Source organism: Akanthomyces muscarius, chromosome 1 (assembly GCF_028009165.1).
Source record: "Akanthomyces muscarius strain Ve6 chromosome 1, whole genome shotgun sequence".
NCBI classification, from domain to species: Eukaryota; Fungi; Ascomycota; class Sordariomycetes; order Hypocreales; family Cordycipitaceae; genus Akanthomyces; species Akanthomyces muscarius.
In genome coordinates this window covers 3,342,434-3,367,631 of record NC_079241.1, presented here as the reverse complement: position 1 = coordinate 3,367,631, position 25,198 = coordinate 3,342,434, and the positions used below count along the sequence as shown (strand labels likewise).

Here is a 25,198-nt window from a genome sequence, read left to right as displayed (position 1 = left end):
CGCGTTTTCTTCAGGGCAGTGGGCCAAAACGTGGCTTGCCAAAGCCGGAACGGCCGCAGGAGTAAATGATGAAGAGAAGAAAGCGGATTCCTTTCCAACTTGAGTTTCCGTCCAATGTAAAAAACGTGGTGGCGGCTGCTCAGTTACTAGCGTGAACGGTAAGGGACTACTGTGAGCTCATAACTGCATGTAGCAAGCAGCGTCATCGTCGTTGGTCATTGAGAGAGCTCTTGGGACCAAAAGAGAAAGAAAAAGAAAAAAAGAAAGAAAAGTTGCAGCTTTGAGGTCTGAAACATCATGGCCGAAATCGTGCTGCGCGACGCTCGTTACTCGGAGCTGCCAGAGATTGCCCACGTCATGGCCCAGGCCTTCTGGCACGACAACCTCTTTGGCGAGCACATACACCCCCATCGCGACGAGTATCCCGCCGACGTCGACCTGTACTGGCTGCGCCGCGCCCGCGTCAGCTTCTGGGACTACCGCTTCAAGTGGCTCGTCGCCGTGAGCAAGGGCGAAGACGGCCGGGAGGTGATTGCCGGCGCGGCGCAGTGGTCCCGACTGGGTGAAGGGGGACGGAAGCTCGAGTGCTGGACCTTGGATCCTCGTACGTCTTGACAACTTACCCTTCAGCTCACAACTTTGACTCTTCTTGCATATGAAACTTGCTAAAACTTCTGAAAACCAGGAAACCTGCTCATGCCCCTGTCGGCCGCCGCCATGAGGGTGCACGCCTGGTTGTGGCCGAACCGCGCGTGCGACCCGGCGCGCGAGAACGTCATCGAGCGCGCCTACCCGTGCTTCAAGGGCACCTGGAGCGGCGACCGCGCCGAGTCGTGGTATCTCGAGTCGCTGACGGTGCGCCCGGACTTTCAGGGCAAGCACGTCGGGCAGAGGCTGGTGCAGTGGGGGCTCGACCGCGCCGAGGCCGAGGGCGTCGTCGCGTCCGTCATCAGCTCGTGGAAGATGGACGGCTTTTATGAGCGCTGCGGCTTTGACGAGCAGCACGGCAACGCGACGCACGGCGAGGGGAACCCGCTGGCGGGCATAGACGGCGCCAACATGCACTGGAGGTGGCCCAAGACGAGGCAGTGAGCATCGACAACGTTGGCATCGTTTTGTCTTTATGCATACATGTATTTTTCATGGCGTCAGCGTTGACAAGACATCTGTCACACAGCTCTTGCATATATCCATGTCTGTACTTTATCTTGTAGTTTTCAAGTCTAAATTGGGCTATTTTTCTATTCAAAGCATACTCTTCCCTCTCATCGCGCCGTCATCTAGTCACTCGCCGCCCGCTTCCAGCTCGGCAAGGTAGTGCTCCGCCTCGAGGGCCGCCATGCAGCCGGTGCCGGCGCTGGTGATGGCCTGGCGGTACCGCTTGTCCTGGACGTCGCCGGCCGCGAAGACGCCCGTGACGCTCGTCAGCGTGGTGCCGGGCGTGGTGACAATGTAACCCTCGTCGTCCATGTCCATCTGGCCCTTGACGAGCGCCGTGGCCGGGTCGTGGCCGATGGCGTAAAACAGGCCGTTGCCCTCGAGCACCTCCTCCTTGCCCGTCGCGTTGTCCTTGACGACAATGTGCGACATCAGCCCGTCGTCGCCGCCGCGAATCTCCGTCGCCGAGGAGCTGAACTTGACCGTCACCTTGGGGTGCGCCAGCAGGCGGTTGGCCATGGTCTTGCTCGCGCGCAGCTGGTCGCGGCGCACCAGCACCGTGACGTGGCTGCCGTACTTTGTGAGGAACGTGGCCTCCTCGGCGGCCGAGTCGCCGCCGCCAATGACGAAGAGCGGCTTGTTGCGGAAGATGGGCACGGCGCCGTCGCACACGGCGCACGCCGAGATGCCGTTCTGCCAGTACTTGTCCTCGCCGGGCAGGCCCATGCGGCGCGCCGAGGCGCCCGTCGCGATGATGACGGCGTCGGCCGTGTGCGTCTCCTCGGGGCTGAACTCGGTGCTGTACTTGAACGGCCGCGAGGAGAGGTCGAGCTTCGTGACGGTGTCGGTGACGATTTCAGTGCCGAAGCGCTCAGACTGCGCGCGCATGTTGTCCTGCAGTTTGTCAGCGACCAATTCGGCTGATGGACTCTTGTGGCGATCAGATCACTGCATACCATTAGCTCCTGGCCCATGATGCCCTTGGGGAAACCAGGAAAGTTCTCGACTTCGGTCGTCGTAGTGAGCTGGCCACCAGCGGCGGTGCCGTTGGCCATGAAGCCTTCATAGAGGACAGCTACAGCCATTGTCAGTACATTGTGTGCATTCTTCTTCTGCTCCATGAGCATCGCAATCGAACAAGAAAAAAGAAAAAAAAAAACTCACGCTTCAGCTCTGCTCTGGCCAGGTAGACGGCAGCCGTGTGGGCAGCCGGGCCCGATCCGATGACTGCGAGATTGGCCATCAACGTTAGCTTACACGAATGTCCCTATGCCATCTGGCTCCGGCACGTCGGCCGTGCGCAGGTCCGTCTCGGTCATAAAAACGTACTGACAACCTTGCTATGCATGGCTCTTGTTCCTAGTTCGACTGGCTTCGAGACGGGGGGGTATTTGAAGGCGGTGGTGACAGTGGCAGCTGCTGCAAGAGAGAATCCGGCGCTGGAGCGTAGCGGCCGTCGAAAAGCCGAGGAAAACAGTTTGGCGGTGTTGCACCTTTATAATAGAAGAGGAAAAAGAGAGAAGAGGGCTTTATGGGCCTCTTTTGGTGCGGCACGGCGAATCGCGGGTAATGGGCTGGAGCGGCGCGTGAGTGTTGACTAATTCAAGTTTGCGCCTCCGAGCTTGAGCGAGGGGTGGTGGGGCAGCCAGTACTGTATGGACAGCAGCTCGGCTTGACAAATCGTCAATGTATCTGAGAAGAGCAGAGCCATGGCGTCATTGCCTTTATTCCAAATGGCAACTCCATCATGACGCTATTCTTCTTCTATTCTTTTTATAATTATTCAGCGCTCACAGGCAGATGCACAGATATTGCGCACTCTGCTCGGCATCTGGCATCTGTCGAGCTGCCCATGATGCCACAGCCCACTATCCGCACCACGCTGCTTGACTGACATCAGAAGTGCATGATCCCGGACCATCGGCATTCCAAAGAAAAAAAGTTGCATTATTCTATACAAGCAGCTGCCAAGATCGCCTTGCTATGCTCACCGTGAGACACGGGCATTTATGTACCAACAACGTCCCGGCCCGACTCATCGTTGTTCTCCCTCGGCACCCATGCTCCCGTCCCGTTTTCCGAACCGGGCGCCGAGCCCACCAATATCTCGCCTGAAGAACTTGCCAAAGTTTCGTAGGTTCTCGTTTATCGTGGCCTTCTCCGAGCCGCTCGGCATCGCCGTGCTCGCCGTGCTGATATCCCGGGCCGCGCTCAGTAGCTTCTCGCCCAGCGCCCCGGCGTCAAAGCCCCGCCCGCCCGTCGCAGCTCCGGTCAGTGCTGCAGCCGCACTCATGGTGCCTCCAACCGCCGTGGTGCTGGATAAGGTCGACGTTGTGGCCATGAGAGGTGTCAGAAGCGGCGAGCTTTGTACGAGCTTGTCGTTTCCGCCACCTTCGCGGTGGATGCCAAAGAGCTCAATCAGGTGCGCATGGTCTGACTTGCGTACGCCCTTGAGCTCCAGGATCTTTCTAAAGTTGGTGTCCGACTTGTCGCCAATATGAATGAGGTAGGCTTGCACGAGACCCTCGGGGGGCGACGGTCGGATCTGCAGCGTCTTGAGCAGTGGATCTATGCGGCCCATGGACTGCTCTACTCTTCTAACAAAACCAGCGGGAGGCGGTTGAGGTGTTGGTGACGGATTGTGATACAATATCAGCGGGCCAAAAGACTTTGTGAGCGCGTACTTGTCCACAAGCATCTAGGTTTGTTAGTCCATGGCCGAAGGAAGCGGAAAACTTCGATGCATACCTGTTGAGCACCGGTTTCTGAAATCGGCCGGCATTGCACAATGTTGTTGATATAGTTGGTTGCCAAGTGTTCGACAAGATTGTCACAGAAAGCCCTGGCATACTGCTGCTTGCCGACAACAGCCAGGATTTCTTCCGTCTTGTTGTTGACATGCCTAACTAGCTCCCCAACATAGGAGCTCTGGTCACCGGCAGTCTCCATAGTGCTCCAGTTGGTATTCTTCATCTCTCGCCAGACACCTTCACAATCTTGTTCCACAAGCTGCACCAAGGCCAATACTGATGCGCTGGCAACACCGAGGAAGGCGTCCGACTGCGAGGATAAATCAACTTTGCCTACTAGTTCAGGGTCTATGCGCTTTTTTATATTTTCTTCCAGCTGATTTGTGTTGACATGCCAAAAGTCAGCTGTGTTGAGCACCAAGATACAGTCCTGAATTGGCGGAAGAGCCTGGCCAGAGGCCTGTAGTTTATGTAGCAGGACTTGCTGCGCGTATTCGTCGAGGTACTTTGCCAATATTCTCGACAGATCAAGCAGCCGCTCGGCAGTAGACAGCTTCGCGCATTGCGACAGGGTGAGTTTGTAGAAGTGAAACAGCTCAATAGCAGACTGTATCACCGCTTGTGGCGAAAACTCGTCGTCTGCTGATATCAATGGCTGGCTTCTGTATTTCGGTATCATTGAGGCCAGCTGCTTGTCTTGTGAGTCTACCCATAGACTGAGGTATGGCTCAAATGCGACTGATATAAGACCGCTGAAAGCATATGTCTTTCCTTCTGTAGAGCTCAGGGTATCGATGCTCGCCCGCGGTTCATTTGAGAAGCGTTTTTCGAGGCTCTGCTCAAAGTCGAGCGTTTCTTGCAGACATGACAGCAACAGATTCACATCGACCTTTGCCCCGTCGGTACGCCGCATGCTGCGCTCCAGGATGCCCTTGAAATCGTCCCGCGTGCCGTCGCAGAATGCCGTTGCCAAAACCTCGTTGACCTGCCAATGCGCCGGAAAGATGACGGCATGCTCGTCTTCATGTGTCTTCATCATGCGTTTGAACCAAGCATACCGGCGGCCGATGTTGTCCAGGCTGCCGGCCTCGTCGTTGCCTCGAAAGACCTGGCGGTACTCGCGCAACTCGGTGTTGACATACCACGTCACGAGTCGCGACTTTGCCGAATCTCCAAGTGCATCCATGACCAGGCAAGCCTCGACAAGCATCCCGCGTTTGGAAGAGACCTCGGCCTTGGCAAAAGCCATCTCAAAGTCCTCGCACACCTGCTCCAAGAGCTCGCGCTGGAGCTCCGAAACCTCGCGGCTCAGCGTGGCAATCTGCTCAATGCTGCGATAGCTGTTGAAGTGCTTCATAAGCTGCAACACTGCTTGCAGCAGGCCTGCGCAGTCGCGGTACTGTCGTGTCTTGGCAAGCCCGCGGAGCTGCTCGTACGCAGTTGTTAGCATCTGCAAACGCTTCAGCGCTGTCATGCTCAGCGTAAGGTTCTTCTTTGTTCCATCGAGTCGTTTGATGTCGGCCGTCATGGATGTGATGTTTTCTTCCGTCTCGATGGCGCGGGATCGCACGGTTTCGATCTTGCGAAAGAGCTGCGAAAGCTCCGTCTGAGCCGACTGCATGCGCTCCAGGCTCGAGTCGGGCTTGTAGGCCTGCGCTGACTCTAGCGCACTGATCTCCGCCGCCAGATCATTCTGCTGAGACTGGAGCGTCTGCGAGACGCGGTTGACAGACGATACCGAGGCAGGGTGCGCGAAGAGCAGGTTGAGGTGGCCTATGGGGTCATAGTCGACTGCCCCCCTAACAATCAGCTGCCGAATGGTGCGGCTTGGGGCCGTGTTTCTAACGTACCTGTGTCAAGCGACGATGGGTCCGTCAGCGCCACGCTCATATTGCTTCTGCGACCTGGCGATCAAAGTTGCCGCCTATCCAATGGTTTTGCGATGCTGGTTCTGAAGCATGCGACACTTGGCCGAGATACTCAGCACATCCCGTAAAAGTGGGGCGGCAACGACCACGACAATGGACCATGGTCATTCGACATAATATCGATGCGATTTATTATAATAATTGATAGTTGAGTTACTGCCCATTATTGACTAGTCACGAGTGGGAGTACCTTGAACGACCTAAATCAAAGTGTTTGCTCCGTTTTTGAGGAGCGTAGAATGTAGTGCTCGACTGTGGTGGCCACGACTCGCGGAGCTGGGTGCGTTCGATTGCTTCCTAATGCGGCTAGGGCCCTTCAGGTCCTCGCATCCGGTCTTATACACGGGCCAAATTTAGCACTGGCCAATTAATGGTGAAGCCGCTTCGCAAGAGATTCAAAGGAAGCAAGGATATACGCAGTTCCAAAAGAAGAATTGATTGAACGCACTGGAGAATGACAAGCTCAAGACACGCGTCGTCCGAGGCAGTGCTGTTCTCTGTAAAGCTCCGACTTACATGGTGTTCTAAAGTATAAAGGCAGGACGCTGTCGACGTAGAAAGGCAAATTTTCACAAGAACAAAAGAAAAGCATTTACATTCTACATTTCCTTCTACATCATCAAAACTTCAAAATGCGCCCCAACCAGAGCCTAATTGCTTCACTGGTCGCCGTGGCGGCAGGAATGGGGGCAACCGCACCGAGCTGCCCCCCCTTCCCCTCCTCCATGGTCGAGTTCTCCGCCTCCTTTAAGCAGCCCGAGCCCCCTTTGATTCAGCCAGAGTACCGAACCAACTTTGTTCAGCACAAGTGGTAAGCCGCTCAGCAGTAAAGCCCGTCGGACGCGTGGACTGACCAGAGCTCATAGGAACCAGAATCTGTCCCACATCACGACTGGCTTCATCAACAACTCGCCATCCAAGGGCTTTGTCCAAGTCGACGAAGCGTTTGCGACCGATAACGGCGCTGGCGGTCGCCTGGCGTCGTCGTACTTCAACTATGCCAACGTTACGAAAGAAGGCTTGGTGGACAACACCCTGACCACTTACAGTGGCAACTCCACCAAGCCCGATGTGTTTAGGGGCTACGTCGACTCGAACTTTCCCATCTTTGAGAAGGACTTGCTGGTCAAATCCGGCGCCGTCTTTGGAGGTCTAGTTCAGCGGCAGTTTGCTGAAAACAACGTGGCAGCGGTAAGTATCTTGGTCGCACTTGGCATGTTGATGTAGACGTGAGCTAACGATAACCTTTGGCAGTGGAACATCATGTATCAAGGTGTGATTCCGGTGACAATTTTTGTTAACAACTGCAATGTCATGGTTGGATATAACTACTTTTCCCCTAGACTGCGAACCCGAGTCGTTACCGAATACTTCAATATTCAAGTTGGGGCCGCCTCTGCTTGACAGCACTGCGAGCTTACTGTTGCACATGCAGACGCATAGAGAGAAGCCTGGGTGTGCCAATTTTCTGTATCGGATCCCTGTGCAAGCCTTGCCTGGAGCTCATCTTCCATAGCACAGCACAGCACGTCTGAGTTATGCAACATAGACAGTACTATTCAATTTTTTGAACCGAACCATTCTGCGCTGCCAGAAATCCCCAAAGCTCCTGCACGTCAACTTTTATTCTTTCCGACACAATGAAACCTGATTGATGTATTCGCCCGAGGATGTCAACAACCTTTGTCCGGTTTTCCATTGGAAGCGTATTTGCCCCTGCCATCCGCAGAGGGAAGAGTAGTGTCACCCCAGGAATGACCGATGCCTCCAAGCACTGCTCGGACAAACGCAATATCGACAATACATGTGCCTCAATCTCGCTTTGCGTCAAGGACGGGACTGTCTTGTTCGTCCAGCAGGAATGATAGGTAAAATTTCTGCAATGGAACAGTTCGAGGGCGTGATAATTCGCAAAAGCCAGTTGAACGTAGGAATCCAAGCTCGAGTACGGAGTATTGTCATCATGCCAACAGCGGAGCTTGTGCTGAATCTGGATTCCATCGCTGACGAGAGCGTCAATCTCCGGATCTGTTGATCTCAGGTGCTCTGGGACACAATTCAGCCGCTCGAACAATCTGTAAATCGGTCAGACGGGCCAAGTTTTTTTGTTAGTCCAACTTACTGGTGACTGAATGCTGAAGTTTGAATTATGAGTGTATCCATACTGGTCATCGGATTTGGCATGCCACTTCTTTTTGTAGTCGGACTTGGGTGATAGGAAAGCCATGCGTTCTGTGAGAGAAACGTGCCATCGCCGTACATGACCGCTCTGGTCGCTTCAAGTACTCGGAATGCTTCAAACAGTGTTTGGTGGAGAGAAGACAAAGATTCGGTAGGCCCTGCAAGCTGCAGCAACCTGGACGTGCCGTAGCGCATGTGCTGAGCCCACCGGTCTCCCACTGTTTCCGACAGCAGCTTTGTAGTATGTTAACATGATGAGCGTGCGGGCGAAATCTATACACATGCCTCGAACAGTCCTAGTAGGAACGTGCTCCATAGGGTGTCCTCGCGACGAACCGAGACAATATTTGTAACCTCAGTCTGCAGAGCTTTTATCGATCTGCCGTACAAGCTGAGCGCAGTATAGCCAGGCGACCCGTGTCCGCGAAACGAAATGACAGAGCTCCGCCTGCTGGCCTCAAGCGCGCCAATGGCCGTAGCAACATCTCGAAGTGACGGGCTTTCTTGCATGAGGTGGACGAGGTTCGTGGTCACCGAGGCAAACCCTCTGGTGAACTGGCATCGCTGCATGAACGATGCAAATTGGTCCAAGTAGAGCGTTTCTCTGTGCTTGTAAACATGTGCACCAAGCTGATTCGTTTGACACGATTGCACAGGGTTGGCGACGGCGACGAACTTGACGTCGGTCGCCAGTGGCTGTTGTAGTTCACACGGCTTGTTGGTCCGTACGCAATACTTGCACGGATAGCCACCCTCGCACTATTCGTATGATATCAGCACATAATGCTTCAACGAAAGATGGCCATCTCAATCAGACCTTGATGCGTCTTCTAGAGCAAGCTTGGCAGCGTGTTGCTGTCCTACGCTTGTCCAACGGGCCCACAGCTCGTTTCATTGTGGTTATTAACAAAAGTCTTGTAGGCAGTGGCGCGATAATTCGACTATCAGAATTGTGCTCTGAAATATCGATATCGTACACTGGTCGCTATTATAATTGCGGATTTGATAGCTCCTGGGAGATGAGGCAGGCGCTAGCTCAGCATGATGAAAGTATAGAGTTGATGTCAGGTTGAAGCTTGAGGGAGTCGGACAAGGTTTCCGTGTGGTGTCACATTGGTGGATATCGCCCGCTGTCAGTAGGGATGACCCCGTACTTCGTACTTATACGACGCGAGTCAAGGGCACGAACCTATAAAAGGATTTCTTTGGCATGGATTCATTGGTCATTTAAAATAATACTTGTAAATGAACATTCCCGCGTAATACTAGGGTTTCACAGTAACTGTGCGCTCTTATAGTAACTCAAGCCCTGAATCCACGTATGGCGGAAACAGTGCGTGGGCAAACTTTGGACAAAATAATAAATATTCATTTATATAATCTCATGGATGTTCGTTATATATATATACTAGCAAAGTCTCGTCCAACTACCACTGAGTACTTCGACTTATTCGTTGCCGTTGTAAGTCAGCAGGTTGACGGTGCTGCCGACGTTGCCAATGACCTTGTTCTTGGTGCCAAGCGCCTTGATGCGGTTGGTGACGGCAGCGGGGGTGTTTAGGTTCTCGAGAACGGCAAGGTAGATGGCCAGACCAGCGACGTGGGGAGAGGCCATGGAAGTGCCAGTGATGGTGTTGGTGGCAGTGCTGGAGCCGATCCAGGTGGAGAGGACATCTTCACCGGGGGCGTAGATGTCGACGGGCGAGCCGTAGTTGGAGCCCTGCTGCGAGTTCCAGACCCAGCGGTTCCAGTCGGCGTTGACGGCGGCGACGGTGATGGCCTGGGGGGCGCGGGCGGGGGAGACGTTGCTGCTGTCCTGGTTCTCGTTGCCGGCGGCGACGACGCTGAGGACACCCTGCTGGTAGGCGCTGGCGACGGCGCGGTCAAAGGCGGACGAGACGGGGCCGCCCAGCGACATGTTGATGACGGAGCGCGACTGGCGCTTCTTGGCGATGATGTCCTTGACAGCCCAGTTGTAGCCGTCGAGGATGACGGAGGTGTCAGCGGTGCGGCCGGAGAAGACCTTGACGGACACAATGCTGGCCTTCTTGGCGACGCCGTAGGACTTGGAGGCAATGGTGCCCGAAACGTGGGTGCCGTGGCCGAGGGTGTCGGTGTCCTGGCCGCCCGCGGCGTTGTAGCCGCGGGTGGCACGGCCCTCGAACTCGACGTGGTCAATGTTGACACCCGAGTCGACGACGTAGGCATAAGCGCCCTGGCCGGCGCTGCTGTCGTAGATGTAGTCGCTGGAGCCGGACTCGCGGTGCGAGATGGTGGCCAGGCCGTGGGGAACGTTGGACTGCTCTGTCAGGTCATACAGAGTCCACTCCTGGTCCAGCTCAACTTCAGCAACCTGTTGCGAGTTAGCTTTCATGTTACTTGACTTCACGGTGCAGTGTCTCGTCCTGGACATACCTCGGGGTTGTTGCGGATCTCCTCGACGGTCGCGGCGTCAAAGTTGCCAGCATATCCGTTGAAGCTGCCAATCTCGTAGGTCTTCTCAACGCCGTTGAGGTTGAGATCGCGGCGGCCGAGGCTGCGGGCGTGAACCTCGTTCACCCACTGCAGGTGAGACTCGACCTTGGCAGCAGAGGCACCATCCTTGAGCGTGATGATGTACTTGCCGCCAGAAGGAGTAGGGGCAGCGGCGCCAAGAGCCGCGAGGAAGAGGGCGGCGAAGCTTTTGAAGCCAACCATTTTGATGGTGTCTTGTTAGGGAGAAGTGAGAATGGGAAGAAGAGTTGAATGAGTTTGAAGGTTGATGTCGATGATTGGAACACTGGCCCTTTGGGGGTATTTATAGTTGACAAGGACTGCCAAGCATCACAGCTATCATTTTAGATTTGTCACAACTTTCATATTCACCACTTTCTGCGAAACTTGCGCGAGAAGCTGACCTTCCTATTTCACACAGCAGCTGGCCGCGATGATGCTGCCTTCATGGGCTGTAAACGGCGAACAGACAACGAGTGACTCTGATGCCAAGCGATGCAGGACAATGATCTGTGACAATCTAGGAAGGTATCTAAGACCACCAAAACGAACTCTCCTCTTTCGCAGCACCCATACGCCGCTCATCGCAGGCCAAACTGTACTGCGCCAAGCCTCCAGCCAGAACCGAGGAGCACGTCGGGTTGCAGCGACTGGCCGGTGTCCCAAATGAACTGCCAAATCGGGAATGAAGGATGTTATGCTCCCCAGGCTGGGAGGCATGTTATTGGGGGTCACTATGGGCCCTACGGGCAAGCAGAGAATAAGCATAAATCTTGGCGCCCCAGCTTCCCCATGCTAGCGTTATGCCCCGAGTCCCCCATCACGGCGCACGACCTGCTTCTTTCTGTCCAATTGGCAGTCCACCTGCCGTCCTGAATCTCGGCGCTATCGACTTTATCTGGCAGCTGAAATCCTCGACGGGGGCGCCACTTTGCGCAATGATCACGTCTTTCTTTGTCCGTTGGTCAACTTCCTATTGTAGAAAGGAATCGCAGGCCTCCTCTTATCCGCTCGAAATGGCGCATTGGAGGCCCTGGGGTAAAAGCCACCACATCTCGAGCACGGCCCGTTGACAGTGCTGGGGGCTTGAGGGCTTGGGGGCTTTGAGAAACAGCACACTATTTATAAAAATGACAGCGAACGGGTCCAATCCCTGCCCCCTCCGAAATACTCCGAAGAAGCGGTATCCAGCACCTATATCAGAGTACCGACTACTCACCAGGATACAGTAAACTGCCACACGATAGAAGTGATTTGCGGCGGGAGAGATGCGCCGTCTAGTGCCGTTGAATAAGGGGGCAGTATGCTGCAGCCCTGATGCAATGTAACTCTTGGCCGAAGCCTTGCTAGCCTGATGCGCCGTCCAGGGTCGCCAAATAGGCAGCCCAGACGGTCTACAGAGGACCTTGAAGGTTTTAATTCCAGGCCATTGCCAGAGGTGTGGCAGCCACAATCTATTTGGTGCGGTAGATCTTTTTAGTCCAATTTCGTGCCAGTTTCCGAGGAGTTAGACTAGTGACTACTACTACCCAGCTACCAGTGACTCGGAAGGCACCGCGTACAAAATCCAACACCGCATCTACCCGCTCTGAAGCTGGGAGGGTGGGTTGGACAATAACGAGGCTAGAGAATGCCAGTACATATGAGACTTGTGTCCTCGGTAAAAGAGCTGCGTCCGACAGTACTCCGGCCCGTGGAGGTGCCGAGTTGAATACTGAGTTGGTGGTTCAGTCGCAAACATGGAGAGTGGGTGTCCATGAGGCTTTACTGAGCTACAGGTCTTGCCGCCTTCTTTAAATGCCGAGCCCGCTCCAGCCTCCAGCCAGAGCCGTTCACGATGCCCCTCACGTCCAGAATCCCAACTTGTTGCTGGGCCCACCCCACCGGTGTACTTGGCACAACGCCATCGACGCTGAGGTCCGCGATACATCTACACAGCCGACAAAGCTTGTTTTGATTTCTTTAGTCAGATCTGCCAGTATCTGGATGAAATAGTGCTGTCCTTCCACCGCCGACTCGAATACGAAACGAAAGCTACAACCTGGCATCTTGACATCACAAATGTCAGCAGTAGCGCCGTGCGGGGTACCATGTTTTACTGGAGACGGCTGGGTCGTAATATAGCTACTTTTGTAGATGATCCCACGGACATTGCAGTTTTCGCCGTGGCTTTTTCGTCGCAGAATGTAACCATTTTGAATGTGTTCAGGGCTTGACGCTGCTGCCTGCACCGGACTTTCGCATTTACACAAGGCAGCAGAATTCGTATATATCAGCAACAAGCAGCTTCGCGACACCACATCTTTGCTCACTTGGTAATTTGCCAGTGTCATTGCATTCATTTAAAGAAAAATGGATTACATAACACGCATCTTTTCTCAGAAACTGGAAACTGGCTCCACGGATTCTCGTCCGGTATGTGCCACACAACATTCCATGTTCGCACGCTGACGAGGGTACCCCAGATCTTGGTGGACGCCGACCGTCCGAACCGCCAAATCTCGCGGCACGAGTACATCTCCCTGGTCAAGCGTATAGCCGTCGGCCTGCAGCGTTTCGGCGTCGCAGACCAGGATGGCGTCGGTCTTCTCAGCGAAAACGACATTTACTACTACGTTCTCGGCGACGGCGCCGTCGCCGCGGGGGCCGTGTACTCTGGCATCCCGACCTTTGTCAAGCAGGCCGAGCTTGCCACCGCCATTCAAGCGGCTGGGCTGAAGTGGCTCTTTGTCGCGCCCGAGTTTCTGGATCTTGCGCTGGCGACGGTCCAGAGCCTGGGCCTGCCGCTGAGCATGGTTCTCGTGTTTGACCCCCCGGGCCTGGCGCCTTATATCGGTCCGCAGGCGAGCCTTAGCAACATTATCGACGACGGCGGTGTCGACGAGGCGAGCTTCCGCAATGCCAACGAGGGCAAGGACCCGGCCACGCGCGAAGCGTTTCGCTTCTTCACCAGCGGCTCCACGGGGTCCGTCAAGGCGGCCGTCATGAGCCACCAGGCATCGTCGGTGAGAGCCGACATGGTTGCCGCCTTTCCGTCTTCAGACAAGCCTTTCTTACTGGTGATTGGCATGTTTCACGTCAGTGGCGCGCTGATTCACACGCGTGCTTGCTTGGGTAGCTTGCCTGTCTGCGTCACCAAGGCCTCGGACGCCGCGACTGTCGTGGATAAAATTCAGTCGCTCGGAGTAGGCGCCACCATGATTACACCGCGTCTCATGGACATGATTGCGCTGATGCTCAACTCGGAGAATGACCTGCGCCAGTCCCTGTCCTCGTTGCAGCAGGTTTCGTTTATAGGCGCGCCGAGTCGTCAAGAAACAGTCGACATGTTCCGGAAGATCCTGCTCGACAAAGCAATCATGACAACTGGATATGGGTCAACGGAATTGCCTGGAATCACCTCGCGCGTTATCGATGACAACTGGGCTACTGGCTGCGTTGGCCGGCCCCCGCCTTCAACGGGCCTCAGGTAAGTGCTGTGCTTTATCTCCCACCAGAACGGGTGTACCACATCAACGATCGCAGTGTACTAAACATGGTTAACGTGCAAAGGATCGTGGATCCCGACACTCTGCAAGAGGTACAGCCCGGTGCCGCTGGCGAGGTGTGTGCTCGCAGCGCGGCCTGCTTCAGCGGATACTACAACAACGCAGCAGCGACCGAAGCCGCGTTTCTGCCCGGTGAGCCGGGCTGGTTCCGCACCGGCGACAAAGGTGTCTTGGACCCAGAGAGCGGACTCCTCAAGCTGGTAGGACGCTTCAAAGAGATCTTCAAGGTTCGGTACGAGGAGGTCGCGCCGGCCGAGGTGGAAGGCGTGCTCCTGCAGCACGGCGACATAACCGACGCGCTGGTGACATCGACGACGGCGCGAGATGATGAAAAGGACAGAGAGTGCCTGGCATACGTTGTTCGGCGTACCGGCGCGCAGCTGACTGCGCAAAAGGTTGTCGATTTTGTCGCTTCCAAACTCGCGGTGCACAAGGCGCCGACGGGAGGGGTACTGTTCTGTGATGAGATTCCGCGTGGAACCATGGGAAAGGCGTTGAAGAATCAGCTGGAAAAAGTGGTTCCTCTACCCGAATCGGCGAGGTTTCTTGAGGCTCATGAGTAGCAGAAATGCCGTTGGATGACTCGGCAGCCATGTACTTCTTTTTTCACTTTTGGCCTTCCTATTGCCTAACAACTCGGCCATGGTACGTCCTATGCATCCTTCGAGCATACTAGTTTAACCTTTCAAGTACCTTGATGTGTTTTCCCTTCCAAGAAATATTACAAATTTCTAGAGGTCGTGTCTGTGATGAAGCATGTGCGCCCTGGCGAGGGCGTCACGGTAATTGTTTTGGGGCACTCAGATACAGACCCGGATGCTCTATAGGCTCAAACGCTAGCAATTGCTTTACTTTTCGGGGGGGGAGATTCGAAGAATAGGCGGTTACATCACATTATCGGCTTCAGGGTGCGTACCAGCACAGCAGCTAGTTGCCCTATGCCACGATACCGACAGGAAAATGCAACAGAAAAATCCAGAAACTAAAGTCAATATGCGATTTCTGTAGTTGTCGATGATGTACTCTCGGTTTTCGAAGATTTTGGTCTGCTGAATCCACTAGTCTCGTAATTACGGCGCAGTTCCAGCAGCACGCCTCGCATGTCTACACACTTCATGATTGCATTTCGTATCGTCCACAGACGAACAAAGGCAACGATCTGGTGAATCACTTTATGAGATATCGTATTCAGGGGAGATTAGACTACCACATAAGTTTGCATGCTCGCACAAGTTCTCCGGGACGATAGCGTACGCATAAATATGCATGTCCCCATCGCAAGACTCACCATGCATTAAGCCTTCCAGCGATGTGCAGCACTTTGAGTCATCTAGTCTGCCTGCAAGTCAGGGCGTCATTGGTAGTTCGTACTTTGAAACCCAAGCCGCAACGTTGCCAGGCACGCCAAAGACAGCAAGGGCCAATCCAGCCCTCCTCCCCCTCCAATTTTCTTCCTCCCATCGCAACAAGAGACTGAAGATCGTTTTTGCTCTTCAGTCTTCTTTACACTTACCACTAAATCATTTTGCCCATGACGTGCTTTCGCCTTGAGGCCCCAGAATGGTATACCAAAGAAAAACGAAATACACTTTTCTGTGTGTTACAGATGGATGGCTGGGCGGCTTTGCTTTCGTCGTCCAAGGGACATGGAGAACTATACTACCATAAATATAGGCCCGTGATGAAGCATGTCCAAGATGGCGCAAGCCGTCATGGAGCAAGTATCTGAGGCCGCGGAAAAACTTGGAGCGGAAATATCGAGGTTTGATCTTTTGACCTGGAAACGTTGAATACTAATATATTCCTTCTGAGGGTGGAGGACCTCGTTTTCATTGGCTCAGCTCTACCTAGATATCGCATCGCTATCGACAATAACAAAAAGATAGAACATCGATCTTCTAGAGAGAATCCAGAATAGAGGAGCACAAGATAGTCAATATTTGAACAGCCACGTTTCTTCAGCCTAATTCGCTTTACTCGTACGTGCCTATTTACAACGTTTCTCCCGTTCGCTGATGAGCCTCGCTCCCTCATTGCATGCATGTATCATGCTGGGCGTGGTGGCTACGTACAAGTAAGATCAACGTGGGTCAAGGAGGGGAAGGAGGTCTTGAAGAGGAAAAATGAATGCGCTTGTATTTAATATGGGAGAAATGCCTTGCCTATGCCAACGTCAAGTCGATACTACTCATCATCCGCGTTCCTGTCAACTTCCACGCTTTCTTTTGGATGCACATCTTTGCCCTTCTTCTTCTTAGAGAAGCGCCAGGATCCGATGCGAGACTGAGTTCCATCCTTGGACGCCTTGGATCCAAGCGCAGGGCTGCTCGACATGCTGTCGTAGCTTCGACCGAATTGAATATCCTCGCCAATGTCATCAACATCGCCAATGCTGGATCGTTGATCAGCCGACATGTTCTTCTCAGAATTGGCTGTGCTGCCGGGGCCCTTCTTAAATAGCCCAGAATCCTTGCCAAGTCGCGAAGACAGACTAAACTTGCTGGAGCTGCCTTTTCGGAAGAGCTTCTTGACTTTGTTCTCTGGGTCCTTGGAGAGGGAGCCAGATAGAGAGTTCAAGTCAGAAGGTGCATTTGACAAGCTTACGTCCAGCGTCAACGACTCATGAGACTCAGACACGGAAATTGAAGTCTGTGTGTGGATTGACTGAGTATCGCGCGAGATTCTAGACTCGGACGGGGAGTCGTCTGTATTTATCGGCAGCTCAAGGCTTGGAGTTGCATCCCGAGACTTGGACCTATCTTTCTTAAAGAAATTGCCCATGAAGGTAGGTGCGTTCGGATTGAGCCTCTGGTTCACATATTTGGCGGTCGCCGGGTGGCCTGATCCGATCACGCCGACCTCCCTGGCGGATGCCCGCGGGTTGCGCAAGTCGTACTCGTCGAGAATTTCATCGTCGGCGGACGCAAGCGTAGTCGTCAATAGACTGCCCGTGCCGTGAATAGACGGTCGCCTCGAGTTGCTACGCGAAGGCCAGCGGCCATCCGCAGGCTGCCAGAGTCTGTTCTTGGGCACTGCACCGTCACCTGGCTGGCCCCAAATGGAACCACTGTCAGTCGACGGCCGAGGCATATCCGCGGATGCAATAGATGCAGGTCTCGAATTTGGGTCCCTGTCCGCACCGTTGGGAGGCTTGATTGGATTCAATCTCCTGCTACCCAATGAAAAGTGTCCGCCAATGGTGCCTTCGGGTCCAGTTGAGCTGCGGCCAACCCATGGGAAATTAATTCGTCGGCGCGGTTCGTTGCCTTCGAACTCCTCTGCTCCACGAGGGAATGACTGGCTTTGGCCAGATTTTAGGCTCCCAATAGGAGGGCCTTCATCGATGCGCTTCGTGCCTCTATTGCGTTGAAACGTAGAGAGCAGGCTGCTCAACCTATGGCTACTAGCCGCAGGGGAATTTGGGCCTTGGCTCAAGTTTAATGAGCTTCTGTCGGCGGTTTCGTACGGTGAGTATGGCAAGTTGTGATTTGACCCATGAGGGCTGGAAAATGCGCGGTGCGATGGGTTTGAAGAGGCGGGGGACTGCGGGTCATCTTCCGTTATCCCGAGAGACTCGCGAAAATATGAACCGCGCACGCCGGCTTCATCCAGCTCCTCCATCTCATCGAATATGTTGGAAGGCAAGAGGTTCTGGGCCAAGGGGCTCAGTGGACCGGAAGCAATCTTGAACTCGGCTTCCGTATGAGGTTCATCCGTCGGATCTGGATCATCCATGAACAGCCTGGGTGGAAAGGGCGCATGGACGAACCCTGCCGGTGGCGGGTAGCCCGACTCAGATGTAGGAAGCGCATGCGGTGATGGCGTGCCTTGCTCACGAGCAGAAGCACCATTGAGACTCAGCCTCTTCTGCTGAACAGAACCCGAACCGTCATAGTCGAGAGCCCCGGAGCCCGCCTGGTGATAGAATACCTGTTGGTGCTGCAGAGCCAGAGCGACTTGGTCGGTGAGAGCTTGTATCTGCTGGTCTAGATTATGAGCCAGCTTAAGCTCACGTACAAGACGAGAATGAATTTCGTGCCTATTAGCGTCCCACTCAGCCGCCAGGCGATCGTCTTCATCTTTCCATTGCTGATCATCAGCGCCTGGTAACAACTCGCGTGTAGCCTTGAGGTCTTGCAGCTGCTTTCCCTTTTCCTTGAGCTCGGATTCCAACTCAGCACACTTGTTTTGGAGCTCCTTGTTGGCCTCATCAAGAGAACGGACTTCCTTGTCTCGCTTTTGAAGCAGATCGGATTTTTGCGCCTGGAACTTTTTACGCTCGGTCTTCATGCGCTCAATCTCAAGCTCCAACTTGGTGATACTATCCTTCACCTTCGTTTTCTTAGCATCCTTGTCTTTCAAGCTCTGCTCCTTTTTGGCGCGTTCTTTCTCGGCAGCGCGCATTTGCTCCATAGTTGTTCGAACTTGTGTTTTGAGCTGCGCAGTTTGCTCCTCCTTCTCCTTGAGTATCTGGCGTTTGCGTTCCTTTTCCCTTTTCAACTCGTCCTCCTGGAGTTTAGACTCGGCCTCGTCCTTGGCATATTGCGCGATGGTCTCTTCAGTCTCCTTTCTGATACTCTCAAATCGTCTATTCAGCTCGTCCAGAGACAATTCGGGCTCATCTGAGCCTTGATGCTTGAGCTGAGGTCGGTCGGAGCTCGCGACAGAGGGAGAGTGACGCCTGTTGATAGTGTTCCGTCGCTGGCCCGTTAGGGAACCATTCGTATCGCGGACGACGGAGACGGCGCCGTCTAGCACAGGAGCAGACTCGAGTGAAGGGATGGGGCCAGAGGGAGATTCGGAATCATCGCCATCGTCGGTGGATCCGCGGCGGTACTCATCGGGAGAAAAGTTGGTGGGCAGGCGCGCATTGCCAAGCTGCGGTTTGCCATCCTTTCCGAATGTTCGCAGGCGGATGACAGGGCCTGCAGATTGGAAGTTGTTGGGCGCTACGGCAATGACGCGAATATTGTAAAAGTGATTCGGTTTTAAGCCTGTGACAGTGATGGCTACCTCGTTGCCGGGGGAGTCGCCGACTGCAGTGTGGGGTAAGCTTTCATATTCGTGGTCGGTTGATGTGGCTGGCAGCGAGAAGCCGTCTTATCGAAACTCACCGTGAACTCCATTAACTTGTATAGAATATTTCTGTACAGGTTTACTGCTCGGCGGCCGCCCCCAGTTGAGGGTGGCAGCGTCAGAGCGGATGCCAGCTAGGCACACATCGGGGGGCTCGGGGATGTCGACACCGAGAATATTGACCAATTCGGGGACTGGCTTAAGCAAAGTTTGAAACGTTCGGTGTACAAGCCTATAGGTACGCGACGAAGTTAGAGCGATAGGGCGCGAGGGAGTTGAAGAGTGAGGAAGGGAGTCGGTGAGGGCACGAACCAGAGAGCCGAGACGATGGTGACAGATGTATGAAAGTATTGTTCGAGAAAGTCGTTGACAGGCATGTGGAGCAAAAATTCATGCGCTTCAAAGTAACTCTGTAGCATCCACTCGCGCGGATCAAAAATGATGAAGGCGGCGGCAATGACGGTAAAGAAGGTTATTGGGAAGTACTCGAGCGGGCGGAGGAGGTAGCAAAAAAAGACGAAGAAGAATGTACCGGCAGTCCATGCCAGAAACTGCCAGACCATTGTCGCGGCACCCGGGACATAAGAGCAGCAGCGGACGGGGCGCTGGAAGCTCTTTCGAAGAAGGGATTTGGGTGGTGGCAGCGAAAAGTATTAGCAGGGAACCGTCGATGTGGTGAAGAGCGAGTGAAGCAAAAGGCAGTTGGCGTTAGCCAAGGTCCGCCGAATCTGACGAGATGATTGGGTGGCAGATCGGGAGGCGCAAGGTGAGCATCGCTGGGTGCGGATGAAGAACTATGCGCACTGTGTGACTGGCAGAGGCCACGCGGGCGGAGCACAGTGCGGCAAGGCGTTAGCCACTTTAAGGCGCTGTAAATTAGCACCAGGACAGCGCGGACCGCCCTGAAGTAGGGGCAGCGCAGTGGAGACGGAGCACTGTCAAGGCAAATAAGAAATATGGGAAGATAAGAAAAATAAGGAGAATAAGGAGAATAATAAAATAGTAAATAATAAGAAAAGGAGTAAGAGGACTTGGTAAAATAGATAGACAAAAGAAGCAGTGAGTCGTGTATTTTTCAGCGCTGGCAGGGCCTGACCAAACAGCGGCGATCTAGGTACGGATACAGTCACACTATTCGTACACTGCGGATACACGATGCGCTGTTCTGGGGAGGCTGGGCAGATGTGCTCAGAGTAAGTTAGAGAGAAGGGTGCATTGTCATCATGTAGCAGCAATCGGCGCCGAGTACTCCATCAGATTCGTCTTTTGGCAACTGCCTAGGTCTGCATAGCGTCATAGTTGCGACGACAGACACGTAATTGGGCATGTGGCTGAGATGTGGCTAAAGGCAAAAGGCAGCAGTGGTTTACTGACTGGTCCTACCAGTCGAATGATGCCGGTGCATTCAAGTGTTGTTGCCTGATGCCACCAGTTGCTGCCACCACTGATTTGACGAGTACAGCATAGGTCGGGAATCTAAATGATGGTAGCATAATAATATGCACGTAAAGAGCTAGGTAACGTAGCCGGTCATTCGCACGAGGCAGTGTACCTCAGTCTGACTTCAAACACTCTTGTAAGAGCTAACCACTACACCAGTCCTCTTGTTCCCGCCCGGCTTATAACTAAAAGTCACAAGCCAGACGTCAGCCGAAACTCGGTTTCCTGGTACATCGTGGAGCCTGCAATTAGACAAAAATGTCATCCTACAGGCAACAGACACCAGGTTACCAATGCGTCCAGTCTTCTTAGTGCCCGAACGCCATCTCCAAGTTCGGTTCAGTGGCCCGAAACAACGCCCCATCGCACAGCTTTGCTGGGGGCTGGTCGTCCATGATTAGTGCAGCCGAGTCTGGCGTGCCCCAACAGCGCGGTAGAATGTCTGTCAAGTGAGAACGGTTGAGTCAGTTCGCGTATGCAATGCCATACGTGTCTTCAAGAGTACGAGTTTTGCTGCTATACAACTTGGGTTACAGACATGGCACGCCGAGGGAGAAGCATGACTCTGTAAACGCGGCCAAGGTCTAGCGAGCGAGGGCCACTTGCAGGTTTTACTGGTATGGATCAGAATCGGAGATTAGACCCTGGCCCGGCGTTTGAACGAGGACAAGGAAAAAAAGAAGAAGAAGAAACACATGACAGCTGGACCGCGGCTCAAGGCACAAGCTTTGCAATTCTGGGGACGGTGTGGACTATTGTTTCCGGCGTCGCCGCACCGGGACTACAGGCTGGGGATGAAAAGCCCTGCATGCAAGTGCTCAAGTTGGGCCGCCGCAACCTCGAACCCTAGGTAGGTACCTAGGTAGGTAAGGTAGGTACTAGCGCGCTGAGTTAGGTGCAGCCTACAGGGGTTCCAGGTGGTCATGATACTGTGCATATCCCAACATTCATGGGCGGCTGAGCCTGCCCTGTGGGACAGAGAATATGCGAAAGTTGGGATGAACCATCGGTTTAAAAATATGATAAAATCTAGAGAGTTAAATTTATACTTTCTTTATTTTTCCTGTTTTCGCCTTGTTCATAATAACGGGTTGTTGCTTTCCATGTCAAGTCCGCTCGAGGCCCCGACGTAAAGTAGGTACCTCCTAGCGGCCCCATTGCGCTACAGCAACCTGCCGCAACTGCCCGCCGGCCTCTGATCCGCCAAAGGCAATCATGTGCTTCTCGTACCAGATCTGACAAGCCAGCCTGCCAAGACCGCGCTCAACAACTCTCTTGACCACCACCTCATCTCTCCGGCTTCCTTTTTCACTTTGCAATTTTTTTTCCCACCCTTCTCCATTTCCTAGCACCCTTTTGCAGTTACTTCTCCTCAGCCGTGTCTTTGCAGCGTTGCATCACCTCTTGCTGGTTTATTTTGCATCACAGCAGCCCTGTCCTGTGCTCACAAGCCCGCTTCCCTTTGTCTGGTCTTGGGCCCCCGCCACCCGTTACCTCACCTACTAATATACCCTGCGACGGTCCGTCATCGCTACGCAAGCGCAGCCGGATCACCCAACTCTGCTTCATCAACGGCTTTTCTTTGCTCGCCGCTTCTCTGCCGTTGCAAGAGCCCCTCTCACATACAACGTTTCCATCCAAAACATTTAAGCACGACCCCCTCACGCCGGGCTGCATACGACACTCTTGATACGTTTGCTCTGCCCGCCGCAGCAGCTCTGCGCCAATCTCGACATCTTACCTTTCCCACAGCACTACAGCGGTAGTTTTCTACCATGCAGTACGTGCGCAATATCAGCGACTCGGTGTCGACGGCATGGAACTCGATAAATCCTGCCACCCTCAGCGGCGCCATCGACGTCATCGTTGTTGAGCACGCGGATGGCACGCTGGCCTGCTCGCCTTTCCACGTTCGCTTCGGCAAGTTCTCCTTGTTGCGACCCTACGAGAAAAAGGTAGAGTTCCGAGTCAATGGCGCCAAACAGGAATACTCCATGAAGCTCGGCGAAGGTGGCGAGGCCTTCTTCGTCTTTGAAACCACCGAGACCATCCCCGAGTCCATGCAGACCTCGCCTCTAGTCTCCCCAGCCAGCAGTCCGCCCCTCGGCCCCGACGAGTCTGTCTCCCAGCTTGGACTTCCCGATCAGTTCGCGCTGGATGGCGACTCTCCTGTTGGCCGCAGAGCTTCCGATGACCACCTCCTGGATGAAAATGGTACGCTCCGAAGCTTGCATAGAAGTGCAAATTTACTTACTCAACATCAATCACAGGATATCCCACTCCCGCGTCGTCTCCCCTCAACCTGTCGAATCCCAGACCAGCTTCCGGCGATTGGTCTGCCGCGCTTGCCCGTCCTCGCAGCGAAGATATCTTGCGCCCTTCCGCCCGCGCAGTTGAACGAGACACAAGCGAAGTTGCTGAGCGAGGCTCTGAGCGGTCTCGGAGCCCATCCCCTGTCAACATCCAAGAAGCCCTCGAACGTGCCACGACGCTATCCCGCGGACTTTCTGCGGTCAACATTCCCAGTCAAGTTACCGAGACTGGTGATCTTATGCTGGACATGAGTGGTTTCCGAAGCAGCGAAGAAGAAATGCTCCGCGCCGAGATCCAGGCTCGAAAGATTCTCTCTGAAGAATTGGACGGCAACTACGATATCGGTGCGCTCTTTGGGTTCGACGAAGAAGGCAATTTGTGGATTTACAGCAGCGAGAGTGCCAAAAAGGCTGCCATGAACAAAACCATCGAATCATCCCTGCACGCGCATCGCCACGGCGTGGCTGCCGATGCAGTGTCTGATCCTGGTTATCAAAGCGATGGCAGCGATGTGACCAATTCTCCTCGTGTACCGACTCATCGCCGCTCCGAGTCGGATGCTGGCCCTGTTGGCCTTCAAACACCTCCGCACACCCCCGCCGATGCTGGTGTTGGCAATCCGAATCGCAACTATGCCAAGACTCTGCGCTTGACTAGCGACCAGCTCAAGGAGCTTGAGTTGAAGTCGGGTGAGAATCCCATGAGCTTTACCGTCAACCGTGCCACATGTACCGCCAATATGTACCTCTGGAAGCACGATACCCCGGTCGTCATCTCCGACATTGACGGAACAATCACCAAATCAGACGCCCTAGGCCAAGTGCTGAACATGATTGGTCGCGACTGGACTCATGCTGGCATTGCCAAGCTTTACAGCGACATTGCTCTCAATGGATATAACATCATGTATCTCACGAGTCGCTCCGTCGGACAGGCCGACACCACGAGAGCGTACCTCAACAATATTGTTCAAGAAGGATGCAGGATGCCTCATGGCCCTACCATTCTGTCTCCTGATCGAACAATGGCGGCTTTGCGTCGCGAGGTGTACCTCCGCAAGCCACACGTCTTCAAGATGGCTACGCTTCGCGATATCGCCAATCTCTATGGCCCCAACGGGACACCCTTTTACGCTGGCTTCGGTAACCGACTAACAGATCAAATCTCCTACCGTACTGTTGATGTTCCACGAAAGCGCATCTTCACCATCAACTCTAACTCGGAAGTTTCGCTTGACCTGCTCAGCTTGAACAAGCTCAGGATGACGTATGTGCATATCAATGAAGTCGTCGATCACTACTTTCCCTCGGTTTCCATGCTCGTCAAGGGTGGTGGAGAGGACTACACCGACTTCAAGTACTGGAGAGATAACCCTCTTGAGCTGGATGAATTCTCTGCCAGTGACAGTGATGACATTGAGGGGGAGATCGAGGAGGGCAGCGAATACACCGATGGCGAAGACGAAGAGGACATGGATGAGCGCCTCGGCGAGAGTTACATTTCCCAAGCCTCGGTTGACGAGCTGGATAGTCGCATGGCGATGTCCATGACACAGAGCCAAATCGAGGAGGAATTTGAAGCTGGGGACGACGCCGACGGAGAAGAATACTTGGACGAACAGGAAGACGCCGCCGACGACGACGACGACGAGAAAATCATAAAGAAGAACGCAGATGATCTTGAAGAAGACTACGCTGCGGAAATTATTACTGGGGTTGGTCATTTATCCATGGATAAAAAAGAAGCATAAAAAAGAGACGTCTTGCTAAGAACATCTTCGGGCGACATTAAACAGGGCATCGCCACACTCGATATCAACAATCATGCGCCGCCACAAGTTCTAGAACCCGTCGAGATTCGCTCCCCGTCCGACTAAAATGCTGGGATTCTTTAGAAGAAGGGAGGCAGGCTGGATTTTGTAGAAGTTGGAAGGGAAGGCGGACTATTTTCAAGTTGGAAGCATAGCGTGGCGCGCATATTTTTAAGTTCCCTTTCTCATTGGTTTACAGAATTGGTGTTTCTAGAAGAAGGGTGTGTCGGGTTGTAGAAACACTCATGTACGAGTAGATGAAAATGCTGGGGGAGCTGATATATGATAGAAAAGAACAGAAGACAACACGCACATATTTGGCATGCTTACATTATTCCACACGACGTTTTGCATTTGTACCAAGAACATGGAAAGTTTGTCCAAGATTACAACGTAAAAGTTTGGGATTTTTTCCCGTCAGGTCAACAAATATACCTAGACTTTTTCTTCTGGTGGCAGCTTAAATTCATCTTCACATTGTCTCATTTACATTTCCTTTTT

At 53.7% G+C, this 25,198-nt stretch overlaps 9 protein-coding genes across 9 annotated transcripts; 4 read left to right on the top strand and 5 right to left on the bottom strand.

Moving 5' to 3' along the window:
* Positions 1–297: 297 nt before the first annotated feature.
* LMH87_006117 (uncharacterized protein) lies at positions 298–1,092 on the top strand (the record flags this gene model as incomplete). Its single annotated transcript, XM_056203952.1, has 2 exons — positions 298–604; positions 686–1,092. The coding sequence occupies 2 exons, from the start codon at positions 298–300 to the stop codon at positions 1,090–1,092; spliced, it is 714 nt and encodes a 237-aa protein (XP_056059356.1).
* A 192-nt stretch (positions 1,093–1,284) lies between these two features.
* Positions 1,285–2,506, bottom strand: LMH87_006116 (uncharacterized protein; the record flags this gene model as incomplete). The annotated part of the gene is made up of 4 exons (XM_056203951.1): positions 1,285–2,052; positions 2,115–2,233; positions 2,323–2,385; positions 2,488–2,506. 4 exons carry the CDS (start codon positions 2,504–2,506, stop codon positions 1,285–1,287), a joined length of 969 nt encoding a protein of 322 aa, XP_056059355.1.
* Positions 2,507–3,193: 687 nt separating this feature from the next.
* Positions 3,194–5,798, bottom strand: LMH87_006115 (uncharacterized protein; the record flags this gene model as incomplete). The annotated part of the gene is made up of 3 exons (XM_056203950.1): positions 3,194–3,856; positions 3,907–5,699; positions 5,759–5,798. The coding sequence occupies 3 exons, from the start codon at positions 5,796–5,798 to the stop codon at positions 3,194–3,196; spliced, it is 2,496 nt and encodes an 831-aa protein (XP_056059354.1).
* Positions 5,799–6,468: 670 nt separating this feature from the next.
* Positions 6,469–7,240, top strand: LMH87_006114 (uncharacterized protein; the record flags this gene model as incomplete). The annotated part of the gene is made up of 3 exons (XM_056203949.1): positions 6,469–6,647; positions 6,703–7,027; positions 7,091–7,240. 3 exons carry the CDS (start codon positions 6,469–6,471, stop codon positions 7,238–7,240), a joined length of 654 nt encoding a protein of 217 aa, XP_056059353.1.
* A 611-nt stretch (positions 7,241–7,851) lies between these two features.
* Positions 7,852–8,912, bottom strand: LMH87_006113 (uncharacterized protein; the record flags this gene model as incomplete). Its single annotated transcript, XM_056203948.1, has 5 exons — positions 7,852–7,911; positions 7,959–8,042; positions 8,123–8,251; positions 8,303–8,776; positions 8,835–8,912. 5 exons carry the CDS (start codon positions 8,910–8,912, stop codon positions 7,852–7,854), a joined length of 825 nt encoding a protein of 274 aa, XP_056059352.1.
* Positions 8,913–9,464: 552 nt separating this feature from the next.
* On the bottom strand, positions 9,465–10,714 carry LMH87_006112 (uncharacterized protein; the record flags this gene model as incomplete). The annotated part of the gene is made up of 2 exons (XM_056203947.1): positions 9,465–10,370; positions 10,433–10,714. The coding sequence occupies 2 exons, from the start codon at positions 10,712–10,714 to the stop codon at positions 9,465–9,467; spliced, it is 1,188 nt and encodes a 395-aa protein (XP_056059351.1).
* Positions 10,715–12,862: 2,148 nt separating this feature from the next.
* On the top strand, positions 12,863–14,621 carry LMH87_006111 (uncharacterized protein; the record flags this gene model as incomplete). Its single annotated transcript, XM_056203945.1, has 3 exons — positions 12,863–12,925; positions 12,976–13,979; positions 14,063–14,621. The coding sequence occupies 3 exons, from the start codon at positions 12,863–12,865 to the stop codon at positions 14,619–14,621; spliced, it is 1,626 nt and encodes a 541-aa protein (XP_056059350.1).
* A 1,621-nt stretch (positions 14,622–16,242) lies between these two features.
* Positions 16,243–19,697, bottom strand: LMH87_006110 (uncharacterized protein; the record flags this gene model as incomplete). The annotated part of the gene is made up of 3 exons (XM_056203944.1): positions 16,243–19,094; positions 19,173–19,366; positions 19,447–19,697. The coding sequence occupies 3 exons, from the start codon at positions 19,695–19,697 to the stop codon at positions 16,243–16,245; spliced, it is 3,297 nt and encodes a 1,098-aa protein (XP_056059349.1).
* A 2,652-nt stretch (positions 19,698–22,349) lies between these two features.
* LMH87_006109 (uncharacterized protein) lies at positions 22,350–24,763 on the top strand (the record flags this gene model as incomplete). Its single annotated transcript, XM_056203943.1, has 3 exons — positions 22,350–22,788; positions 22,845–24,601; positions 24,683–24,763. The coding sequence occupies 3 exons, from the start codon at positions 22,350–22,352 to the stop codon at positions 24,761–24,763; spliced, it is 2,277 nt and encodes a 758-aa protein (XP_056059348.1).
* Positions 24,764–25,198: the final 435 nt, after the last annotated feature.